At 48.8% G+C, this 24,249-nt stretch overlaps 1 protein-coding gene across 1 annotated transcript; it reads left to right on the plus strand.

Annotated features, from left to right (window-relative positions):
- Nucleotides 1–1,232: 1,232 nt before the first annotated feature.
- On the plus strand, nt 1,233–24,249 carry gpr37l1b (G protein-coupled receptor 37 like 1b; the record flags this gene model as incomplete). Its single annotated transcript, XM_083657015.1, has 5 exons — nt 1,233–1,535; nt 6,359–6,724; nt 15,466–15,774; nt 22,099–22,470; nt 24,022–24,249. 5 exons carry the CDS (start codon nt 1,233–1,235, stop codon nt 24,247–24,249), a joined length of 1,578 nt encoding a protein of 525 aa, XP_083513141.1.

The following is a 24,249-nucleotide window of genomic DNA, read 5'->3' on the forward strand; positions in this document are numbered from 1 at the left end:
GTGAACTCAGCTGGCTTTGGTTCCCAGGAAAACCACTGCTAGGGGGCAGCAGAGCAGAGGCTGTGTGTGTGTGTGTGTGTGTGTGTGTGTGTGTGTGTGTGTGTGTGTGTGTGTGTGTGTGTGTGTGTGTGTGTGTGTGTGTGGGGGGGGGGGGGGTGGGTGAGGGTGTGAAAAAGAGAGAGCAAAAGAGTGTGTGTTTGTGCAAACAAACGTGCATACCCCGGTGTGTGTGTGTGTGTGTGTGTGTGTGTGTGTGTGTGTGTGTGTGTGTGTGTGTGTGTGTAGTTGTTTGTATGGTTGTGTGTGTGTCTCTCTGTGTGCATGTGTGTGTCAGCCCGACAAAGGCTCCATCCAGCCATGCTCCAGAGGGCTGCCTGTTCCCAGACCCAGAGGTCCAGCACGGACGGCCAGTCTCTCTGCTGCCCGCAGCCCAGACACAGCACCCCCGACACGGACACGCAACCTGCCAGATCCCCTGGGAACCCTGGAGCTCCAGGGCCTCACTACTGCACCCGACTTGAGCACTGACAGATGGTGAAGTATAGCAGAATATTACAGTGGAAGATTGGGATATTGGAGGTTAAAGAGGCAAAGTGAGAAGAGAAGAGAGAGAAGAGAGAAAAGAAAAGAGGAGAGAAGAGAGAGAAGAGATAGAAGAGAAGAGAAAAGGTCAAAAATAGAGAAGGAAGTGAGAAAGGAGAGAGAGAGAGAGAGAGAGAAGGGTGTTGCATTCATCCTGCATGTCTCTCGCCCTGCCCAGGTTTGGGATCAGTTGAATATCAGAAGTGGAGCTCTCCTGGAAACATTCATTACAAATCTACTGGACGCAAGAACAAACAAGAGCAGCGTGTCTCCCTTACTGGAAGCTTCCTCAAACTTCACTGGACTTCTCGTCAAACTACCGAACGGATAGAACGCCGCACCATTTCGAGATTACTAGAACTTTACTGCGACTTTACCGGAACTGCAGACTCGACTGAACAAATCATCGGACATTTGTGGTGGTCAGGGAGTTGGAATTTACTGAAACGTTTCTGGAACATTATTCAAGCTCCACTGATCACACATTGTTCCGAGATTCTGGAACTTTATTGACATTTGACTGGGATTCTATTGGAGAACTCTGCTGAATTCTGCCGCTGTCTCCTCGAGAACTTGAAAGTGCGACACCGCCTCTCGACACTGTGAATAACAACTTCTTCTACTGCGGTGTACTGGGATTCTATATCACGATGAGTCCCTCTGTGGGTCTGTGGTCGTGTCTGTGTCTGTCTGTGCTGGTGTCGGTGGCCGGGCGTAGCGTCGGGGGGACAGACAGCCCCGTCAAGCCACCGTCCCGCATCAAGCTGGAGCCCTTCTGGACGGGCGAGCGGGCCAGGAGCCAGGACCACGGCCCGCTGGACCTGGACCCCCAGCGCACGCGCCTGGCCCGCCTGGCCCGCGGCGCCGAGGACGACGAGCAGCAGTCCACCTTCAGCCAGTCGTACGAGAACGACTCGGTGACCACGCCGCACGCCACCGCCCTCACCACAGAGGTAGCTGCAGTGGTCTGGAAGTGGAAAACACGTTGAGTGAAAGAATTCAGAGTCTTTCTGTGAATGCTTTTGTTGTAGATGCATTGGGTCCATTTCAGAGAAGTGACAAGGGAAAGCTCAAATTCCATCATCTTTATTACACTGGTAAAAACAAGTGACATATGGCCATCATACAATCTTAAAGCCCAGACACACCAAGGCGCTTTTCAGGCGTCGGCAACGTCTGGGCCGTCGGTGAGAGTCTGTGGCCTTACGCACCGAAGCAACGCTCAACCTAAGCTCGACCTACGCTGAACCCACAAGTTTCATTTCGGCGTCCTTGTTAACAGGCGAGGCCGTTCACACCCAGCCGTGCGCGTGCCTCGCTGCTCAAGGCACACTTAAGCCGCGCTCAAACGATCGTTCAGGATGAAGTCCTATTTTCCAAGCGTGACGCTTGGAAAAGCTTGCCAGGCATGACTTCAACGGAAGTTGTGGGCGGGTTCAAGGCGCACCGAGCGAGGCGCTGGGGAAAAGAGAGGGCTTCTGGTGTGACCGGTTAAGCGTGAGCGCAACTTCAGCGTGAGCTCAACTTCAGTTTTGCTTATGCTAAGCGCCAGGTGTGAACAAAGGCTCGTTCAACGCCGTGCGCAATGCAAATTGGGGGCGGACACAAGCGCATGCCTGTGATAATTGTACTGGGCATTGGCTGCCACAAGCCAAAGCAGGCGTTTCAGCGCTAAAATGTGGGGATAGATGGCATTATACTATCGTCAGCAGCGTGCAATTACTTTGCACTAAGAGCTTTGAAAAGGACCTCTTACGCACAAATACCTCGCTGCGCTGGGAGCGCACCGTGCAATCTCCGTGCAGCGCAGCGCAGTGCAAAGTAGAATTCCTTTTGGATATTTCATTAAGCACAGCCTTGCCATGCCATGACATCAAATTATGCTGCTAAAATTGGGTATTAGCAGATAATTCAGTGAGGCAATCAACTATAACTCACTGAGAAACTTGTATCACATCGCAAAGAGGGAAATGAATTGAGAAAACTTGTTGGACAATGGACATAGGCTATTTACCTTCATAAGCTGGAGGGTCGTTGGCACCACAGACGATCTGTCAATAAGCTCTCTCTGTCCTCGCACGTAGTGAGTACTCTATTACGCATGGAGAGAATTACAGCATATTGCATGCCTCGCGCAAACAGCCATTGCGAGACGGGAATCTGATTGGTTTTGATTGACGTAATGCCCAGCATTGCCTGGCCACGCCTGTGAATAATTCTGGTACTTAAGACCGCCCAAATCCCGTTTGCGCAGGCATTTTGGGGCGCGACACGTGCCGTGGTGTAAACGTTTTCCGCATCCCTGCCGAGAATTGCATCCCCAACATATTTCGGGGCTGTTTTAACTTAGAAATCAGGGAGGTCACATCTACCCAGACAATTATATCACTTTTAAACAGTTACATTTCTGTATAAATAATTCCAATATGCTCCCGTGAGGTGGGGATGCTGCCGGCGCTGGGGTGCAAAACTCAGCATAACACCGACACTGGCGCAAGGCGGACTGCTATCTTCCCTGCCTTAAGGCACACGCAAACAGGTGCACAAGCGCTAATAGGGGATAGCGCCTGTCGGAAGATAGGGCCCTTAGTCTTTGCGTTGTGTCCTTCTTGTCGGAGGCTTTTTCAGTCCATTCAATGGCATCAGGCCCTCTAATTGGTCAGCTGGTTAAGCGAAGCAGTGCAGGAGAAGAGAAGAGCGCGCGCGCGCAAAAACATTCTGCTCATTTTCAAACTTCATCTCATCTGACGCAAAACACCAATATTTTCACGACGACGTGTCTTCAGGAGAACCCCTCGAGGCCGTCTCTGCACGATATCACCCATTTAGTGCAGTTTGTCCTTATTTCTCTGCCTCTGCCTCTTCCTTTCTTCGCCCACAAGCAAAAGACCAGGTAAACGCTGACAACGCTAGTGCCATTTGCAACTTTTCATCAAACATATTCCCCATTAGAAGTAGCTATAGTATAAATAATAATAATAATAATAATAATAATAATACATTTGATTTGTCATGCACTTTCATGACAGATAAATCTCAAAGTGCTACAGAACCATATCAAATGCATCAAAGGCAGATTATAAAAAGTCACACAGGAGGACGGCCTGGATACGAAAAGGCCTGATTAAAAGATTGTAGACAATGTCTATATGACAATAATAATAAAAAGTTAAGAGAAAGCTAGCTCTGTTGAAGAGGAAGGTTTTTTAGCCACTTTTTAAAGGTATCAACAGTCTGTGGGGCCCTCAGGTGGTCGGGAAGGGTATTCCAAAGACGTGCAGCCGAGCCGTAGGCCCGATTTCCCATGGTGCGGAGCTTAGTCTTTGGGAGGTGGAGAAGGTTTGTGTTACTAGATCGCAGGTTGCGAGCGGAGGATTGTGGTGTTAGAAGATCATTGAGGTAGGGAGGGGCATGTCCGTAGATGCACTCGTGTGCTAGCAGAGATATTCTGTATTTGATCCTGGAGCAGACAGGGATCCAGTGTAGTGACTGAAGGATGGGGGTGATATGGTCGTATTTTCGCACTCTCATCAGGATCCTAGCAGCGCTGTTCTGGATGTACTGGAGCTTCTGGAGGCTCTTGCTAGGAATCCAGATGAGAAGTGCATTACAGTAGTCCAGCCTTGAGGAGACAAAGGCGTGGACGAGCTTTTCAGCATCTGCCAGGCTGAGTTTTGAGGTCTTACACAGCTGTTTGATGTGGGCGTCAAAGGTCAGGTGAGGGTCAAACCTAACGCCCGGGCCGGTGACAGATGAGGAGAGGGGAATGTCTTGGCCAGAAAAGGTGCCCTGGTGTGGAGTGCCAACCAAAATAGCCTCCGTTTTGGAGCTATTTAGCTGCAGGAAGTTGTGTTTCATCCACGCCCTTATTAAGAAACAGTTTAAGTGGTGTGAAAATGGTAGGCAAACGGTGCTTTGTTTCATGTATCTGGTTTGTATATCTGCAGTCCTACAGTAGGTCTCACGCAGGCACAGAACGTACGTGCTAGTTGACCGTTGGCTGTAGTCTTTACGGTGTGTCAAGTCCTTTTGGCTCCGACACACGAGACGTGAGGCGACGCAACAGTTGACCTTTGTTGTCACTGGTTCTTTCAGTTCTCCTGGTGTATCAGCCTCTTTAGCTTTCATAACACGGTTGAATGTTACCTTATTGGGACATAATGGAACACACAGAACACATATGCATATTCTTGCTTCATAACCATGGGTCAAGACCTTTGACTCCGCCCACTCCACAGAGTGGGCAGATTCTGGTCCGGCACCTGATCTGGTTTCTCATGTTGAAAAGACATTCGGCCCAATGAGCACAGAGGGGGACTAACGATTAGCCAATCAGCGGCGATAATCGGCGCAACGGGCGGGACCAATGCGGCTGATCAAGCTGTTGTCAAGTGCGCCAGACCTAACAACAATGACGGCCGCAATAGACGATTTCAACTTGACAACATAAACATTCTAAATTGCCCCTAGCTAACTTCCTGTTGCAGTGTATACAGTCTATGATGCTAGCTAACTTCCTGTTGCAGTGTATACAGTCTATGCTGGTAGCTAACTTCCTGTTGCAGTGTGTACAGTCTATGATGGTAGCTAACTTCCTGTTGCAGTGTGTACAGTCTATGATGGTAGCTAACTTCCTGTTGCAGTGTGTACAGTCTATGATGGTAGCTAACTTCCTGTTGCAGTGTATACAGTCTATGATGGTAGCTAACTTCCTGTTGCAGTGTATACAGTCTATGATGCTAGCTAACTTCCTGTTGCAGTGTATACAGTCTATGATGGTAGCTAACTTCCTGTTGCAGTGTATACAGTCTATGCTGGTAGCTAACTTTCTGTTGCTAATACAATAGCTGACAGGAAATAAGCTAGGGTTCAAACTGTTCCGTAGCAACACAATCCGTGAAAACTGTCTATAGACGAGATATCGAGGCTCTTCTAAATTGATTAAAAATACCAATTACTTTGAAATCCGAACGGCACTCTGCTTTGAAGGCATTTACTCAAGGGGAGATGTTTGCGTTCTTCCCACTGGAGTAGATTCAGATACATTGTTGGTCTCAAGTGATTGGTTTGGGAAAACGGAATCCCCGCAGGGATTCCCCCCACAGAAATCTGTTAAGCTGCGTTCACACCGACCTATTCAAGTTTTTCGCTGGCATCAAGTTTACAAACAAAGTCAATGCAAACCAGCGATTGAGCGTAAATTCGCCCGGGAGAAAAATCGCTGGGCGTCTGAGCGACAGAGACAGGACAGATAGGGCGAAAATTCGCTCATCGCCCGAGATGAAATATCCCAACTCGAGCGAAATTTCGCTGGCATCAGTCGCTCGCCGTTCAACGTTTATTGGCTGCCGTGTGAGAGTGAGTCAACAAACCGCATTGACAGCCGAGTGACAGGCTGACAGCTGACATGAAGTGAAGTCTGTACTACCGGTATAGAGCTCGCTGATAGGCTTAGCTTGTAAACAACTACGGTGGCTCGTAGTGGACAAACATCATGACATTGCGTAACGTTATAGCCCCTAGATGTCCGTCAATTCTTGTGCCTGTTGACGAGCGATTTAAACAGAGCGACAGAGCGATTCCAAAGGGTTGAATCGAGCGACAGAGAGAAAAATAAATATCTCGGTGTGAACACAGCTTTAGAGTGAAGGCAAAAACATGCACAGTCCAGCCGTGCGCTGACTTCATGTCTCTGGTATGCAGGACTGAGAAAAAGAGAATGTAAGTTTGTTATAAGGAAGAGACACAGTATTGATTTTTTTTTGTTTTCTTATAGGATGGCCATAATCATGATGGCGATAACGACGATGACGGTCACCAAGCTAACGCCTCCAGTCCCGACCGCAGCCAGCCGGGCCTCTTCAACCCGTTCTACCCGCTGGTGGAGGGCTCGTACTCTGCCTACGCCGTGCTGCTGCTGGCCGGCCTGGTGCTGGCGGTGGGCGTGGTGGGAAACATGGCTGTCATGTGCATCGTCTGGAACAACTACTACATGAGGTCCGCCTGGAACTACCTGCTGGCCAGCATGGCCTTCTGGGACTTCCTGGTTCTGGTGCTCTGCCTTCCTGTGGTCGTCCTCAACCAGCTCTCCCATAGGAGGATCCTGGGTGACATCACCTGCAGTATGGTGCCTTATATGGAGGTGGGTGGGGCGTATGGAGGTGGTTTAGACGGCATACAAAGTTTCATGGTGATACCTGAATCCGTTTGGAGGTTAGGTGCCTTTTTGTGATTAGCCACACCCATAATTTGGCCAGTGGGCGTAGAAAGTTAATCAGCTTTTCTACAAAGTTTTGTGCAAATCCGTTCAAAAGTTTCTGAGATGTCCTGCTGACTAACGGGTGAAAACACGACCTCTCGGTCAACTGGTCGGCGGAAGTAATAATCAACCAATCAATGATTCAACCAGCACTGATCACAGCTGAGGCGGCTGCATCAGTGATATTGAAGTCACATGCTTGATAGGAGAATTTCTATATTCTACTTTATGTTTGGACAGATAAACCAAGACTGCATTACCGGTATATCACACTAGTTTTACTAAACCAAGACTGCATTACCGGTATATCACACTAGTTTTACTGACCCTGCATTTAGTTAATCTGGGTCTGATAGAGATTAGAAAGTGAGTTGCAGAATTCCAGTCAGATGACGGCTCATTGTCCTTCCTCTCAATATTCCAAATATTAGGTATTTTCTTTTGTTATCGAGTTAATTCTTGAAAACGGGCATGTCAGTATTTTTGGATGATTGCATGTATTTGCAGTGGAGCAATAACACAAGACAAGCTATTTTGCAGATTTGTCAATTTTAAGAAACGATTCAACGAACCAATAGACTCCAACAACTACGAGTAAATATAGTTTCTTTGCTCTGGGACGCCTTAGTAATTTAGAGTCATGATATACAAGAGGTTTCAGACTTGACACTGCATCTAGAGGACGTAGTGTGAAGAAGTCTCTCGTTTAGTCAGTTCCCTGCTGTCATGAGAAAGTAACAGAATTTGTGGTAACACTTTATTTGTATACTCGGCCTACAGCAGTTGTGATTCAACAATTCAACTGCTCTGCTTTTGTCTGCACATATGAGTATATAACTATTCATGAACATACTCTAGATTCTCAGAATCATGTGAGTAGCTCCAGGTGATGAGAATCAGGAGTGTGGAACGGGAAGCAAACGCAATCTGTTAAACATCTAGAGAAAAAGCGAAACAGTTGACCTGTTGAATGTCAACTAATAATAAGCTGCTGAAATGTTGCAACTATTCTGTAGACTCTCTGTAGGCGGACTATCCAAATAAAAGGTTAAAACGCATTTGTTTTAATTTGGTGTTGCCAATCATTTAGTAAGAACATGTGTCACGTTGTTCTGTTTACAAATGGTGGACATCTCATTTGGGAAGCAAACTAGTCAGCTCGAGTCAGTTGCCATGGTAACCTGCTCCGGCGTCAGTCAGTAGCCATGGTAACCTGCTCCGGCGTCAGTCAGTAGCCATGGTAACCTGCTCCGGCGTCAGTCAGTAGCCATGGTAACCTGCTCCGGCGTCAGTCAGTAGCCATGGTAACCTGCTCTGGCGTCAGTCAGTAGCCATGGTAACCTGCTCCGGCGTCAGTCAGTAGCCATGGTAACCTGCTCCGGCGTCAGTCAGTAGTCATGGTAACCTGCTCCGGCGTCAGTCAGTAGTCATGGTAACCTGCTCCGGCGTCAGTCAGTAGTCATGGTAACCTGCTCCGGCGTCAGTCAGTAGTCATGGTAACCTGCTCCGGCGTCAGTCAGTAGCCATGGTAACCTGCTCCGGCGTCAGTCAGTAGTCATGGTAACCTGCTCCGGCGTCAGTCAGTAGCCATGGTAACCTGCTCCGGCGTCAGTCAGTAGTCATGGTAACCTGCTCAGGTGTCAGTCAGTAGCCATGGTAACCTGCTCCGGCATCAGTCAGTTGCCATGGTAACCTGCTCCGGCGTCAGTCAGTAGCCATGGTAACCTGCTCCGGCGTCAGTCAGTAGCCATGGTAACCTGCTCCGGCGTCAGTCAGTAGCCATGGTAACCTGCTCCGGCGTCAGTCAGTAGCCATGGTAACCTGCTCCGGCGTCAGTCAGTAGCCATGGTAACCTGCTCCGGCGTCAGTCAGTAGCCATGGTAACCTGCTCCGGCGTCAGTCAGTAGTCATGGTAACCTGCTCCGGCGTCAGTCAGTAGCCATGGTAACCTGCTCCGGCGTCAGTCAGTAGCCATGGTAACCTGCTCCGGCGTCAGTCAGTAGCCATGGTAACCTGCTCCGGCGTCAGTCAGTAGCCATGGTAACCTGCTCCGGCGTCAGTCAGTAGCCATGGTAACCTGCTCCGGCGTCTGGTGGGACGTCCAGCTGCTGCTGCTCTCATGGTTTGATAGAAAAATGAAAATGTGTGTGTTTGAAAGTGTGGTGTTTGCATAAATATGTGTATCTAGGTGTTTCTGTGCATGTGTGTATGTGTGTGTTTGAAAGTGTGGTGTGTGCATAAATATGTGTATCTAGGTGTTTCTGTGCATGTGTGTGTGTGTGTGTGTGTGTGTGTGTGTGTGTGTGTGTGTGTGTGTTTGTGTGTGTGTGTGTGTGTATGTAGGACAGCATAGGTGAATTAGATTAGTTGCGCAGCCGTAGGAGGCGTGGCTGAGGTGTGGCCCTGCTCCTGAAACCCGCTTCATGCATCTTGGCTTTCTTACAGAAGTTTTATGGAACCAGACATGGAGTTTTCTGGAGCTAGGCACAGAGTTTTCTGGATCTAGGCACAGAGTTTTCTGGATCTAGGCACAGAGTTTTCTGGAGCTAGGCACAGAGTTTTCTGGAGCTAGGCACAGAGTTTTCTGGATCTAGGCACAGAGTTTTCTGGATCTAGGCACAGAGTTTTCTGGATCTAAGCACAGAGTTTTCTGGATCTAGGCACAGAGTTTTCTGGAGCTAGGCACTGAGTTTTCTAGAGCCAGGCATGGAGTTTTCTGGAAACAGTCACAGAGTTTCCTGGAAACACGCACATATATAGAGTTTTCTGGATCCAGGCACAGAGTTTTCTGGAGTAAGGCATTGAGTCTTCTAGATTCAGGCATGGAGCTTTCGGACTGTTTCTCACATTAAACCCAATCATTGACACACTCGACCAGGCATATCATGTGATGTGTGATTTGGAAAAATGGCTTGGGTGTTCATAGGAAAGGGAAGCAGGACAGGTCAGCTCAGGACAGGTAGCCTGTATCACTGGTGGGAACCTTCCATAATGTCCGTTTGAATTTTGCCCCTGACACCCCCAGAGGGTCCAACACTTTCAAGGGTTTTCAAAGAAACCAAGGTTAAGAGTGAGTGCTTGACAGTGGGAATGTCAAGGCTGCATGGATCTGTATTCAACCAAACCACGAGTCAAAGACGTCAGTCAGCCTGAAACTGAGGAGGATTTAGTGAAATGTAGAGACTGGAGGGCAGCCAAGGAGGGGCGGAAAGCTGCTCTTCTTTACATGCTGGCACCGTTTCCTCCCAGTGAAAGAGTCAAACTATACATATATTAGCATACTCATTATTCTACCGCTAATACTGCATGGCAGGCTACATTCCACCAGAGTCTCCTTTTGTAGACTGCAGTACCAGGTTATTATAGTTAACGAAAACTAACGAAAAAACGAAAACTATTTGAAATTGAAAAAACATGAAATAAACTGAAATAAAAATAAAAACTAAGCTTTACAAAAAAACGATAACTAACCGAAACGGTATTGTATGTTTACAAAACTAACTCAAATAAAATTTAAGAGAAAATGTCCTTAGTTTCAGTCTTTGTCAGTTTACAGTATTTCATACATGTGGAGATGAAATCTATTTTCCTAGATCTATCATATTTTATGACCTTTTTGAATCTCACCCCTGACAAACACCCCATATTACAAAAAAAGAGAAAAGGGGCAAAACAGACTAAAACTAACACTGAAACTAATAAAAACTAAACTAAAACTAAGCATTTTCAAAAAATAAAAACAAAACTAAACGATCAAACCCACCTTAAAAACAAAGGAAAACTAAACTGAAATTGAAAACAAAAAGTCAAAACTAATAAAAATGAAAATGAATGAAAAAATCCAAAACTATTATAACCTTGCTGCACCAGGGCTTGACTCCTGCTATCGGTGTGTGAATATCGAAAGCCCAGTCTATTGGTTTGTACAGAGAGTGAGTAGAGAAAGTAGAGATATTTCAGAGATTCAATATTCAAACAGGTGTCAGCTTGTCAGTTTCTTGCAGGGCTTCTCAAACATGTTCATGCTGAGGTCCAACCAGACCTAACATCGGGCGGAGCCCGCCCGATGTTATAGACCTGCAGGTGACTCAGGATGATGTAAGTAAAGCGTTTAAAAGCGTTAAGGCTCATAAAGCTGCCGGCCCAGATGGAATTGCCTCTCGTGTCCTTAAGACATGCTACAACCAGCTGTCCTGGGTCTTTACTGACATATTTAACCTGTCCCTGTCATTGTGTGTGGTCCCATTATGTTTCAAAGAAACAATAATTGTGCCCATTGCTAAGATAAAACCTGTCACCTGCCTTAACGATTACCGCCCCGTTGCTTTGACTTCTGTTATCATGAAGTGCCTGGAAAAACTGGTTATATCTTACATAAAAAGCATTATTCCTGTTAGCATTGATCCATTACAGTTTGCTTACTGTTCAAACAGATCTGTTGATGACGCTATTGCTCTTGCTTTACACACTGCCCTAGTACATCTTGAGAAGAAAAACACTTATGTCAGACTACTGTTTATTGACTATAGCTCCGCATTCAACACGATTGTACCATCAAAATTGTTGTTGAAACTTAGGGGCCTTGGTCTGGGCAGCGCCATCTGTTACTGGCTATTTGACTTTCTGACAGGCAGACCACAATCTGTGCGCATTTGTCATAGATGTTCATCTATCATTTTCACCAGAACCGGCGCGCCCCAAGGCTGCTGCCTCAGTCCTCTGTTGTACATTCTGTTTACCTTCGACTGTGTCGCCAGATTTGGAAATAACATCATCATAAAATTTGCGGACGACACCACAGTGATCGGATTAATAACCGACGGTGATGAGAGGGCCTATAGGAGAGAAATAGAAGATCTAACCCTATGGTGCCAAAACAACAACCTCTCTCTAAACACCAATAAGACCAAAGAAATCATTGTTGACTTTAGAAAGTCCAAAGTCATTCACACCCCCATTTCCATCAACGGGTCATCTGTCGACATAGTGGACAGCTTTAAATTCCTGGGCACACACATCACAAACACACTCACATGGTCTCTCAACACCAAGTGCATCCTCAAGAAGGCACAGCAGCGACTGTACTTTCTGAGGCGCCTTAAGAAATTTGGCTTGAGCACCAAAGGCCTTGTGAATTTCTATCGCTGCGCCATAGAAAGTGTTCTGACAGGGTGTATCACAGTGTGGTACGGCAACCTGACCGCCCAGGACTGCAGACTGCTGCAGAGGACTGTGAAGACAGCAGCTAAAATCATCGGCACAGAACTACCAAACCTCCATAACATCTTCACCACTCGCTGTAAAATGAAAGCCAAAAACATTATCAAAGACACCAGCCACCCCGCTCATACCCTGTTCTCACTCCTCCCTTCCAAAAAACGCTACCGGAGCATCAAATCACACACCACCCGTCTCAGTAACAGCTTTTTCCCTCAGGCAGTCAGGCTGCTGAACAGTTGACTCACACACACTGCAACGCACTGTCACTTTGTTTGTTCACCATTACTGTACTGTATTGTATTGTGGTTTGTGTTATGTGTACAGACATGTCTGTATCACGTGTAGCCTACATAGCTATGTAGGTCTACACCCTTTTTCTGTCAGTCTTTGTGACCATGTCCTTGTGTATGTAAGGCTGAGGGTGCTCAAAGCATAAAGAATTTCATTGTATTATACATTGTATTATACATATGACAATAAACTACTTGAACTTGAACTTGAACATTAGATTAGTCTAAAGCAGCATGTGAACTCACATTTCATTTCGTTCTACCAGACCACCTGGCCTTAAAGGTCCCATTCCGTGCAAAAGCTGTTTTTACTTGTAAATGCATATATACTGTATGTACTGCTGTCATCCCTCCCTGTAATGAGTGGTCACAACCTCAGAACTGCCACAGTTGGATTTGTCCCTATCCAGCTCCCCCCTGCAGCCTCCTTCAAGCCACGCCCCCTAACGCTCTGTTCCCCAGACGGGGTATCGGGACGTCACGAGCTTCCTCACGCATACTGCGCGGGTCTCTCTCACACAAGCTACCTGCACCATTTTGTCTATAGCCACAAAATTAACACTTCTAGCTGGAGCGACGCCAACTGTACGTGATCCAGCAACTGCAGAGGTGCATTCGGTAAGTCTAGGCATTTTGAGATGTCCGCTTTAGCGTAGCAACGTTAAGTTAGCGATAGCGTTAGTTGTGGACACAACCTAGCGTGCTGGTCCACAGACGCTAATCTGATTGGCCGCTGGGAGCCTGGGGCGGGCTCTCCCTCAGCGGCCAATGGGAACTGTTAGTTCTGAATATATTATAGAAACAGACCATTCTTGGGACGCAACGAGATGAGGAAGTGACAACTCCGTCACAACAAACGGGGTTGCTATATTTTCGACAAATTAATCCAGAATCATGTTTTATGGACCAGAGACACACGTTTTTAAGAGGTTACAGCTGCACGAATTGGGACCTTTAAGCTTTCACGCAGTGTTTTGCAGTGGACGGAAGTTGGGCGGGTGTACTTGCCGTCACAGACAACTCCTTCAGCCATCCAGTTAACCCCAAATCCACTTGGGAGAACGCAGAGAAACTCCACTGTTGCATACTCCTGTACGTGTTTAATTGTTGTTATTGAGTCTATTTCTGCAATAACTGCACTTTATGACTGTTTACTCGATGAACGTTGATGTTACTCCTCGAAGCGGACAAGCACGGGGGCAGCCATTATTGTTTTCCCAGCGGCGTTTCTGATTGGTCGGTTACGACGTCAACTTCGAGGCGGGTCGCTGATTGGCTCGTATGCTTTGCAGTTTCTGCAAAAGCCCTCCCAGGGCTGGAGGCCAGACGTTCTGGTAGAACCAAATGAAATGTGAGGTCACGTGACCGCTGACCGGCTGGTTTACCAGGCTAACATTACACCCCATTTGATAAGATTCTTACATAGATGTAGTATTGACCAGAGATGATTTTACATGTTACATGTGTAACAAAAGACTTTGGTAAAAGTAGAAGTACTGATTCAACTTGTTTACTCAAGTAAAAGTAACAAATGACAGGCTCTGAAATGTAATCAAGTATAAAAGTAAAAATAATTTCTTCCTGTGCAAACTGAACCTCGCGTCATATTAAGGTAAACAGAATTTCCGCACGGTCAATATGAGGGATCAGTGTTGGCTTACTGGCGGCAACTTAATAATGGGACCCTATGGAGCCAGCCTTGAGTGTCTCGCGCTAGCAGGCTGTGCTTTTTACTAAATTTACTTAATTTTAAAAACTGCGAGAGACAACACACAACTTTAACACAACATAGATATTATACATCAGACCCTTGAGCTATTCTGCTCTCAGAATGTCAAAATATAAGCGATGTGATGTGTAGTTTTTTAGATATTAATGTTTGTTTGGCACACAAATCATAGGCTACTAATTTAGTTAACTGCTGCGGTTCCACATTTTTCGAGTGGTCGTGATGTCACGCTGATTCGTCCTATTCTGGGGTGGGAACTCTGTAGACGATGAAGCGAGCACACACGGACACACAGCTCTCCAATTATAGTAGTACAGTAGGATTGGCTACAGGTGGTGTGCTGATGGTATTTAGTCTCTGGTCCTGGATTTGTTTGAAACAGTCACTGAGGAACTAAAACTAGGAAATGAAAATAAATAAACTGACAGTCGTTCAAGTCAATTTTGGTGGAGCACGGAGTCCTTCATCACTTGTGTTAGTGGTAGGGAGTGGGCTTGGTTCAGGCGATGTGGGCCAGACTGCGAGGACATCTCTTGGCCTCCAGAAAGACCCTGAGCGCCTCGGGATCTGCCCTCACCTCCAGCTGTGCCTGCTTCCTTACCAGGGCCAAGGCAGCTGGACGAAGGCCGCGTTGCACCCCAAACCACAGCACCTCATCCAGTAGGCAAGAAGCCACGTTATAGGTCAGAACGCCAGCGGCCTGGAGCAGCAGGCGGAAGCAGTCCAGGTGGTGGCAGACGGCGCTGCTGTAGACAGGAGACCTCACAAGGTGATCACTGTCCAGGTCAACAGCAGCATGGAACCTTATGAGTTCCTGCAGTATCTCCAGCCTTCCTGACCAGGCAGCCCAGTAGAGCATGGTGTATGAGCCGTGTCCGCTTCTGTTGGGGTCGGCCCCGGCTTCCAGGAGGATCCGGACGCGGTCCAGGTGACCGCTGGCCACGCAGTAGAGAGGCATGTGGTCTGACTCATTAGCTGTGCCTACCTGGGATCCCCGGGTGATCAGGTAGGCCACACAGGCAGCCTGAGCCTGCCAGGCTGTGAGCACCAGAGGGGTGTCCACTCTGTCATAGTCATTGATCCGCCTTCTGAAGTGGTCATCCTGCAGCAGTGTCCTCACTTTGTCCAGGTCTCCTGTGTAGGCGGCATAATGGAGCCACCTGTCATCATGCCATTCCTTTTGTATGTCACACATCTCAAACGGAAGGCTCGCACTTCACCCTATGCCACCAAGAATCGGGACAGCCTACCCCTACAACGTGAACGCACAAAACGGGTTAAGGGCTAAGTGGTAGGGGCAAGGGTTGTATTGGGATTGGGCCTTGGCTTTCTTGGCCTTCAAACCACCTGATTCTCTCTCTCTCTCCCTCTCTCTCTCTCTCCAGGCAACATCTATGGGCATCGCCTCCTTCTCTCTCTGCGCTCTGGGCATCGATCGTTTCCACACGGCCACCAGCTCGTCACAGTCCAGGCCTCGGCGTGTGGAGCGCTGCATCTCGGTGCTGCCTAAGCTGCTGTTTGTGTGGCTGGCTGCTCTGGTCCTGTCCAGCCCGGAGCTGTTCCTCTGGCAGCTCAGCCAGGCCGTGTCCCCCTCCACCGGCCGCACCCTGGACTCCTGCACCCTCACCCCCTCCTCTCCTCTCTCCCTCTACCTGCCCGACTCGCTCCAGTCACTGCTGGTCAGATATTACCAGGTAGGGCGGCGCCCAGACACACACAGGGTAACCCAAAGTACCAAGGTGAAATACCACAAAGAGCAAAGCACAAGAAAATGTACCAAAAAGCATCCCACAAAATAGCACAACAAAGTTTAATTGTATGGGTTTAACCAACTACTGTATTGGTATGATTGATCTGAAAGCAAACTATGTTGAAAAATATAAAAAATATATATATTTTGGTCAAAAATGTGTTTTAAATTCATACAGTCATGTGTTGAGAAATCATATTGGTACAAATCGTTTCCAAGGTACTCCAAGTTGATTATTTGATGTTTCCTAGTAGGACAATATGAGCACATAGAAAACAAGATAACGAGCAACAGATATACATAACAATTAACACATCAATCAGGGATATATGGAAACAGAGGGGAGGGAGGGAGGGAGGGAGTGTGTGGGAGGGACAGGGGCCAGACAGAGAGAGGGAGGGAGTGTGTGGGAGGGACAGGGGCCAGACAGAGAGAGGGAGGGAGGGAGTGTGTGGGAGGGACAGGGGCCAGACAGAGAGAGGGAGGGAGGGAGTGTGTGGGAGGGACAGGGGCCAGACAGAGAGAGGGAGGGAGGGAGTGTGTGGGAGGGACAGGGGCCAGACAGAGAGAGGGAGAGGGGGAAAAAGGGGGGCTGGCAGGTTGGAGGAGGTGGTTAAGGGTAGGGGAGGTTGTAGGCTTGGGAGAACAGGTAGGTTTTGAGTTGGGATTTAAAAGTGGGGAGTGAAGGTGAGTCTCTGACAGTTTGGAGGAGGGAGTTCCAAAGTCGGGGTGCAGCTCTTGAGAATGCTCGATCTCCAAAGCTCTTGAGTTTGGATGGTGGAACGGTGAGAAGAACAGTGGATGAGGATCGGAGGGTTCGGTTAGGGCGATGGGGGAGAAGGAGGTCAGTCAGATAAGGGGGGGCCAGGCTATGGAGGGCTTTGAAGGTGAGGAGTAATTTGAAGTTAATGCGTTCTTTGATGGGGAGCCAGGACAGGAGTGATGTGATCACAGGACCGCGTGTTTGTGAGCATCTGAGTTCTGAACCATCTGGAGTCTATGGAGGAGCGGGAGGTGATGCCAGTGAGGAGGCATCTGAGTTCTGAACCATCTGGAGTCTATGGAGGAGCGGGAGGTGATGCCAGTGAGGAGGCATCTGAGTTCTGAACCATCTGGAGTCTATGGAGGAGCGGGAGGTGATGCCAGTGAGGAGGCATCTGAGTTCTGAACCATCTGGAGTCTATGGAGGAGCGGGAGGTGATGCCAGTGAGGAGGCATCTGAGTTCTGAACCATCTGGAGTCTATGGAGGGAGCGGGAGGTGATGCCAGTGAGGAGGCATCTGAGTTCTGAACCATCTGGAGTCTATGGAGGAGCGGGAGGTGATGCCAGTGAGGAGGCATCTGAGTTCTGAACCATCTGGAGTCTATGGAGGAGCGGGAGGTGATGCCAGTGAGGAGGGAGTTACAATAGGCCAGACGGGAGGAGATGAAGGTGTGGATGAGGGATTCAGCAGCAGGGGGGGAGAGACAGGGTGTGATTGTCACTGTTGAATTTGAGGAAGTTGTGGGTCAGCCAGGTTTTTATTGTGGATATGCAGGTTTCGATGTGGGTGAGGGGTGGGTTCTGGATGGATTTTGTGCTGATGTAGATCTGGGTGTCATCCGCGTAACAATGGAAGTCCAGGTTGAATTTGCGGATGATGTGACCAAGGGGGAGTATGTAACAGATGAAGAGCAGGGGGCCAAGGACTGAGCCTTGGGGGACCCCCTGCATGACAGAGGAGAAGGTGGAGGTGTGACCGGAGAGGGAGATTGATTTGGGAGATTTTGTTGTTGAAGGAGTGGAGAAAGGAAAGGAGTTGCAGAGCTCAGGGGAGGAAAGTGTGTTATTGTCCAGGGGTTGGAGTAATTTCTTGATGTGCAGAAGAGGGTGCGGGGGTTTCGGTTGGTGCTGTTGATGAGGGTGGAGAAGTGAATGGATTTGTGCAGCTTGGAGTGCATCACGGTAGGAGGAGATGTGTTGTTTGTGGACAGTGAGATGTTTTTTTGGTAAAGTCTTTCCAGTTGACGGCAGGTCTGTTTCATAGTGCGGAGTTCAGGAGTGTACCAGGGGGAGGAGGTGGTGAATGAAACTGTGGTGGTTTTAAAGGGGACCAGTTTGTCAAGGCAGTCAGAGAGAATGGAGTTGAGCATGATGGCATAGTCGTCAGGAGAGGAGGGGGCGGAGTCAGGGGGGAGGGCAGAGGATATAGACTGGGAGAGGAGGGGGTGGAGTCAGGGGGGAGAGCAGAGGATATAGACTGGGAGAGGAGGGGGTGGAGTCAGGGGGGAGGGCAGAGGATATAGACTGGGAGAGGAGGGGGCGGGGTCAGGGGGGAGAGCAGAGGATATAGACTGGGAGAGGAGGGGTGGAGTCAGGGGGGAGGGCAGAGGATATAGACTGGGAGAGGAGGGGTGGAGTCAGGGGGGAGAGCAGAGGATATAGACTGGGAGAGGAGGGGTGGAGTCAGGGGGGAGGGCAGAGGATATAGACTGGGAGAGGAGGGGTGGAGTCAGGGGGGAGGGCAGAGGATATAGACTGGGAGAGGAGGGGTGGAGTCAGGGGGGAGGGCAGAGGATATAGACTGGGAGAGGAGGGGTGGAGTCAGGGGGGAGAGCAGAGGATATAGACTGGGAGAGGAGGGGTGGAGTCAGGGGGGAGGGCAGAGGATATAGACTGGGAGAGGAGGGGTGGAGTCAGGGGGGAGGGCAGAGGATATAGACTGGGAGAGGAGGGGTGGAGTCAGGGGGGAGGGCAGAGGATATAGACTGGGAGAGGAGGGGTGGAGTCAGGGGGGAGGGCAGAGGATATAGACTGGGAGAGGAGGGGTGGAGTCAGGGGGGAGGGCAGAGGATATAGACTGGGAGAGAGTGAGTGGATCGACAGATTTGATATTACGGAAAGAGATGGAGCATTTTGTGGGGTGATGGGGTGAAGGCAGGGGGGCAGAGAAGAGGATACAGTGGTGGTCGGAGAGTGGAAATGAGAGAGGGTGGAGGTTGGATATGGGTAGGGAGGCAGAGCAGACCAGATCAAGTATGTGGCCTTTAACATGGGTGGGAAAGTTGATGTGCAGTCAAGGAGAGAGAGGAAGTCAGATGTGAGGTTGGAGTTGGGTTGGTCCACGTGAATGTTAAAGTCACCAGTGAGAAGGAGGCGGGTGGAAAGAGAGGAAGCGATGGTGAGGAGTTCAGAAAGTTCGGACAGAAAACAGGGGTGTGGCTTGGGGGCGGGGTAGAGGAGAAGAGCAGTTATGGAATTGGGGAGTGAGAAGGCAAGGTATTCAAAGGATGACATGGGAGGGAGATTGAGGTCCAGTTCAGTGATGGATATGGATTGTTTATGGAGAACGGCCAGACGCCCCCTCGCCGGGGTTTAGCGATGTAGGGGTGGCCTGATTGAGTGAGTAGTAGTCCAAGGGTTGTTGCCAGGTTTCAGTGAGGAGGAGCAGATCGATGTTATTGTCCAGTTTGACTTCAGATAATGACAGGTGATTTGTTGGAGAGAGAGTGAGTGTTCAGCAGTGCAAGGGAGATGGATGGAGGAGCAGGGGGGAGAGAGCAGAGATGATTGAGGTTAGCAGTGTGGTACATGATGTTGACGGGGGAGTGAGAGTTCGTCCAGAATGAGGGAATGTTTGTGCCTTCAGGGGAGTGTAGAGGGCGATTGTGTCGGGGGCCTCGGTGGATGTAGTGGCGTCGGCGGAGAATGCCAGCTTTGCTGGCAGCAGGAGCGGTGAGTCGGTAGTTGTTGTTGAGTGAGTGAAGGTCCGTAGCCGTACTGTAGGTGAGTCAGGGGAGAGTTAGTGGAAGTTAAGGGGTAGGTGGAAAAAATGAGAGTCCAGAGGAAAAAGTTGGGAGTAGCAGGAGTGTGAGTCCGAGTTGTAGATGTGACGTGAGTACAGGTGTGAGTAATCGGGGGATAATGTTGACAGTGGCTAGTAGCTGATAGGCAATGAGTTGTGTGGAAGTAGCGATGGACCGGAGCGGCGGGGTGTTGTTGTTGCTAGCCCGAGACCGAGCCCGCGCGGCAGGGCAGCCTAACCGTGCCATGCCAACAACCAAAACCAGCACCAGTGAGAGAGAGAGCGGGGGAAACTGCCACTCACCTGCGGAGATGGCAACCCACGGCTAGGCTAACGTTGTTTGGAGGCGGCACGCAGCGGGTCGGTCATGGAGGGGCACAACACACCGAGCCAGGAGCAGGTAGTCCAACACGTAGAGCAGATAATCAGGTGAATCCAGAAAGATAGATCCAGCGGAGATTGTAATCCAGTGATAAGAAGGAAGGCTGAGCAGTGAAGAGTAGAGAGGTGGATGGAGACGTGTCAAGAAGCCGGCAGAGTGGAAGCAGCGATGATCGCTAAGGTTAGGCAGAGATTAAACAGGTAGACTAGGATGAAGACGGCAGACAAAACAAAATGCACGTGAAAAACAAGTAACGTTAAACTATAAATTAAGGACGCGGGTAGAAGCGGCAGTCAAAACACAGACGCCAGCTACGGCAAGTAGCCATGTTATAATTGAATGCAGAAAAAGCTCTAGGTGAGCTGCCGTCCTTATTTACAAGAGTCCCTGTAGACGTCCCGCCTCTCTGTTGATCCGATTGGACAGGAGAGAAAACGGAGAACAGAGTGGAACGTACGTGTACAACTAACTGTCATCAAATTAGATGACCTTGTTTGTTCAGCGCGGTATGTTGCTGCCGTTGTCGTACGTTGTGGTTTTTTGGTAGTAACTGTAATCCACCTAATTAATAACCTAACAATTAACCTGACGCTGCCAGATGGTTTGAAACACAGAACCGTCTGGGACTTTATTGTCTTTGGAAACTGTTTGGAAAAGGGCAGGCACGTTCAAAAAATACCTGGCCGGTGTTTGGATCAACCACCTATCACGGGTTCGCTCCTCGCGGTTGTCACACCTAAACACCTAAATCCCCGGGATTTTCAATTATGGTGGGTGACGTGTCTGTACCCTCAAAGGAGATCACCTACTTGGGGTGTATCCTGGACAACAAGCTCTCAGGTGAGAAGATGGCTCTAAAAGTTATTTCTAAGGTCAATCAAAAGACCAAATTTTTAGCTCGCATCTCCCCAGTCATAAACAGTGCCACGCTGTTGATACTGGCAAATGCTCTAATTCAATGCCACTTCGACTACGCCTGCTCCTCCTGGTTCACAGCCACTGCAGCCAAACTTAAAACCAGACTTCAGACGGCCCAGAATAAACTGGTGAGGGTTGTCCAGGGCCTACACCCCAGAACCTCTCTCCTCCGCTCTCACTTCCTCAGCCTCAGGTGGTTGAGAGTGGAGGAGAGGGTTTCTCATATCAAGCTGTGTATGGTCCACAGGATCATTAATCTGGAAGCCCCTGTGTACCTCTCTGGCTATTTCCGGAGGGTTAGCGAGGTGCACAGCCATTCCACCAGGGGAAGCTCCAAAAACGTTGTTCTCTTTCAATTTAAAACTTTAATAGGTAAATGTACTTTTTTATACTCAGCAGCGATCCTGTGGAACAGTCTCCCCGAAAATATTAAGGCTCTCAGGTCTAAACTCACGTATAAGTCCACCTTAAAACAGTGGCTACAGAGCGGCCCCTAAGGTTGGCCCTTTCTGCAGTAATTGGATTCGAAATGATTATTGCAGAATTGTAAAATGTTGTGCTGTTTTACATGTATATTTGTATGTGTATTTAGGTACGTGTATATGGGTGGACGTGTGTACACGTGTATTTATATGCATATAGATGGTTTTTTATCTATTTTTATGTGTAACGCATGTAATGTCTTTTGTGTTCAATGTCCCTCGCGCACACACGCGCTCATACATGCACACATACACTCACTCCACTTGCCTCACTTCAAGGACCACAATGGAAATAAGCCCTCGGGCTTTGTTGTGTTTTATTCCTTTTGTTTCAATGAACTGGTCTTACGCTGTATTTCTCGTGCCATTGCTTCAATAAAGTATTCAATCAATCAATCAATCAAAACCCCGCACGTAGCTGCCTCTGGATGCTGATTGGTCCGGCCCACTGCTGGGACGGAGTTAAACCAATAGCTTGAATTGGTTAGTATACTGTATGGAACCACATTCCAACTTGAATATATCTTGTATATTGTGAAAATGTAAATAAAGTTGGTATAGGCTATATAAAAGAAGAAGCTTGGAGCGCGACATGGATTTCTTGTGCGATCGTGATCTCGCAAATCCAGCTGTCTTGCAAGGTGAATCATATTTGTACAGTATGCTGAAGTAAGCTGTTTTTCTACCCGTTTGTGTTGCAGGGTCGTATGTGGTGGTGCTTTGGCTGTTACTTCTGCCTCCCCGTCGTCTTCACCGTCCTCTGCCAAGTGGCCACCTGCAACGTGGAGAACGACTGCGACTCCACCGAGAAGCAGCGTAGCCACGACGACCACTCCTCCAATCACGTGCGGCAGCAGAAGCAGGTGGTGGAGCGGCAGCTGAGCTGCACGGTGTTAGCGTTAGCCGTGGTGTACGGCGTGTGCGCGCTGCCCGAGCACGTCTGCAACATCACCCTGGCCTACACGCACATCACCGTCTCCCAGGACACGGCGGCCATACTGTCGCTGTTACATCACTTCCTGTTGTTCTTTAAGTCGTCGGTGACACCGGTGCTGCTGCTGTGTCTATGTAAGGTAGGTAACACACAAAGCCCGGTGCTGCTGCTGTGTCTATGTAAGGTAGGTAACACACAAAGCCCGGTGCTGCTGCTGTGTCTATGTAAGGTAGGTAACACACAAAGCCCGGTGCTGCTGCTGTGTCTATGTAAGGTAGGTAACACACAAAGCCCGGTGCTGCTGCTGTGTCTATGTAAGGTAGGTAACACGTCGGTGACACCGGTGCTGCTGCTGTGTCTATGTAAGGTAGGTAACACACAAAGCCCTGTGCTGCTGCTGTGTCTATGTAAGGTAGGTAACACACAAAGCCCTGTGCTGCTGCTGTGTCTATGTAAGGTAGGTAACACGTCGGTGACACCGGTGCTGCTGCTGTGTCTATGTAAGGTAGGTAACACACAAAGCGTTGCACATTGATGACAACAGAAGACGACACAAGGAAAAGAAGAAGGCTGAATTGATATACTGCCACATCAACAACAGTCACAACTCTTTTGAAGTGAGAACAAACTCCGAAAATATGAAATGCGTTGTGGACACAAATAATGTTTAGTTCCTCCACCATGAAAGGATTATCTGACAAAATCATCTGTTGGACTGGACATTTTCACCTGCTGGTCACATAAAAAGGTTAGCTAGCACGTCACTTTAGCAGCTAAAACAGTTTGGTTCAGGTGTTGTCATGAGTTGTGAATTGAGGTTGGGGTTGGAGTAAACTCGCTATTGAAGTGTCTTGTGTTTTCCATAATGCTACATTGTGAACTATGAAATCAGTGTTTAGAAATAAACAAGAGAAACCTCGCTAATAGTCACCGTCTGCGCGCGCATGCATATATCTTGTGCAGACGACATCCCGTGCAGATGCCTCGCTGTGTCTGCTGGGCCAATACGGGATCAGAATCAAAGATGGCCGCTGCTCACACTCTCATTGTCGGAGTGACGAGACTGAGCGGGGGGATGCGTACAGCAGCATGTTTGGCCTAGCGGTGCGTCTCTGTTTCTTTCTTAACGAAAAGAACAGAGGAGACGAAGATATCTACGGACGAACCAGGTGAAGCACTTTGGGGTTGAGCCTTCACTCGCTGTAGAGAGGAACAGAGGATTTCCCCTCGAGAGTAAATCCACTAACATGACGCTGCCAGGTGGTTTGTTTTAACATAACCATCTGGGAACGAGTTGCTAAGGAAGCCGTTTTCAAAGGGCAGGGGATTGGATGAACGATCACGTCTAGTATCACGGGCTCGCTCACGCTGGCGTCACGCTAAAGCCCGCCCATAGCTGCCCATTGGTGCGACCCACTGATGGTTCTGATTCAAACCAATAGATTGGAGCATGGCAAGATAGAGTTGTCGTGATCGTGATCTCGTGATCTCACGCGAATACAGCTGCCTCAAATGACCACCAGGTGGCTCCCAGATCCACTACATTGAAAACCTGTTGACATCACTGGCAGGGATTCAAAGGATTCAAACGAAACAGAGGCTTGACTCAACAGCTCAGAGGGAGAAACAGCGGTACAATGAAGTGTGCAGAAAGCAGCTCAGGGTGTTCCGCTCTGTCCGTGTGTTGCAGGCTCTCGGCCAGGCCTTCATGGACTGCTGCTGCTGCTGCTGCTGCCAGGAGTGTCAGCCGACCACGGCCCAGGGTTCACCATGCTCCGCCCAGGTCAAGCTCTGTCAGCCAACCACAGCGCAGGGTTCACCATGCTCCGCCCAGGTCAAGCTGAAGGAGGCCGAAGAGTCGGCCATCTTCTTCGACAAGGCTAAAGACACGTCGGCCATCTTGCCCATCTCCAGCTAG

The sequence above is a fragment of the Poromitra crassiceps genome (genome assembly GCF_964638095.1).
Source record: "Poromitra crassiceps genome assembly, chromosome: 20".
NCBI classification, from domain to species: Eukaryota; Metazoa; Chordata; class Actinopteri; order Beryciformes; family Melamphaidae; genus Poromitra; species Poromitra crassiceps.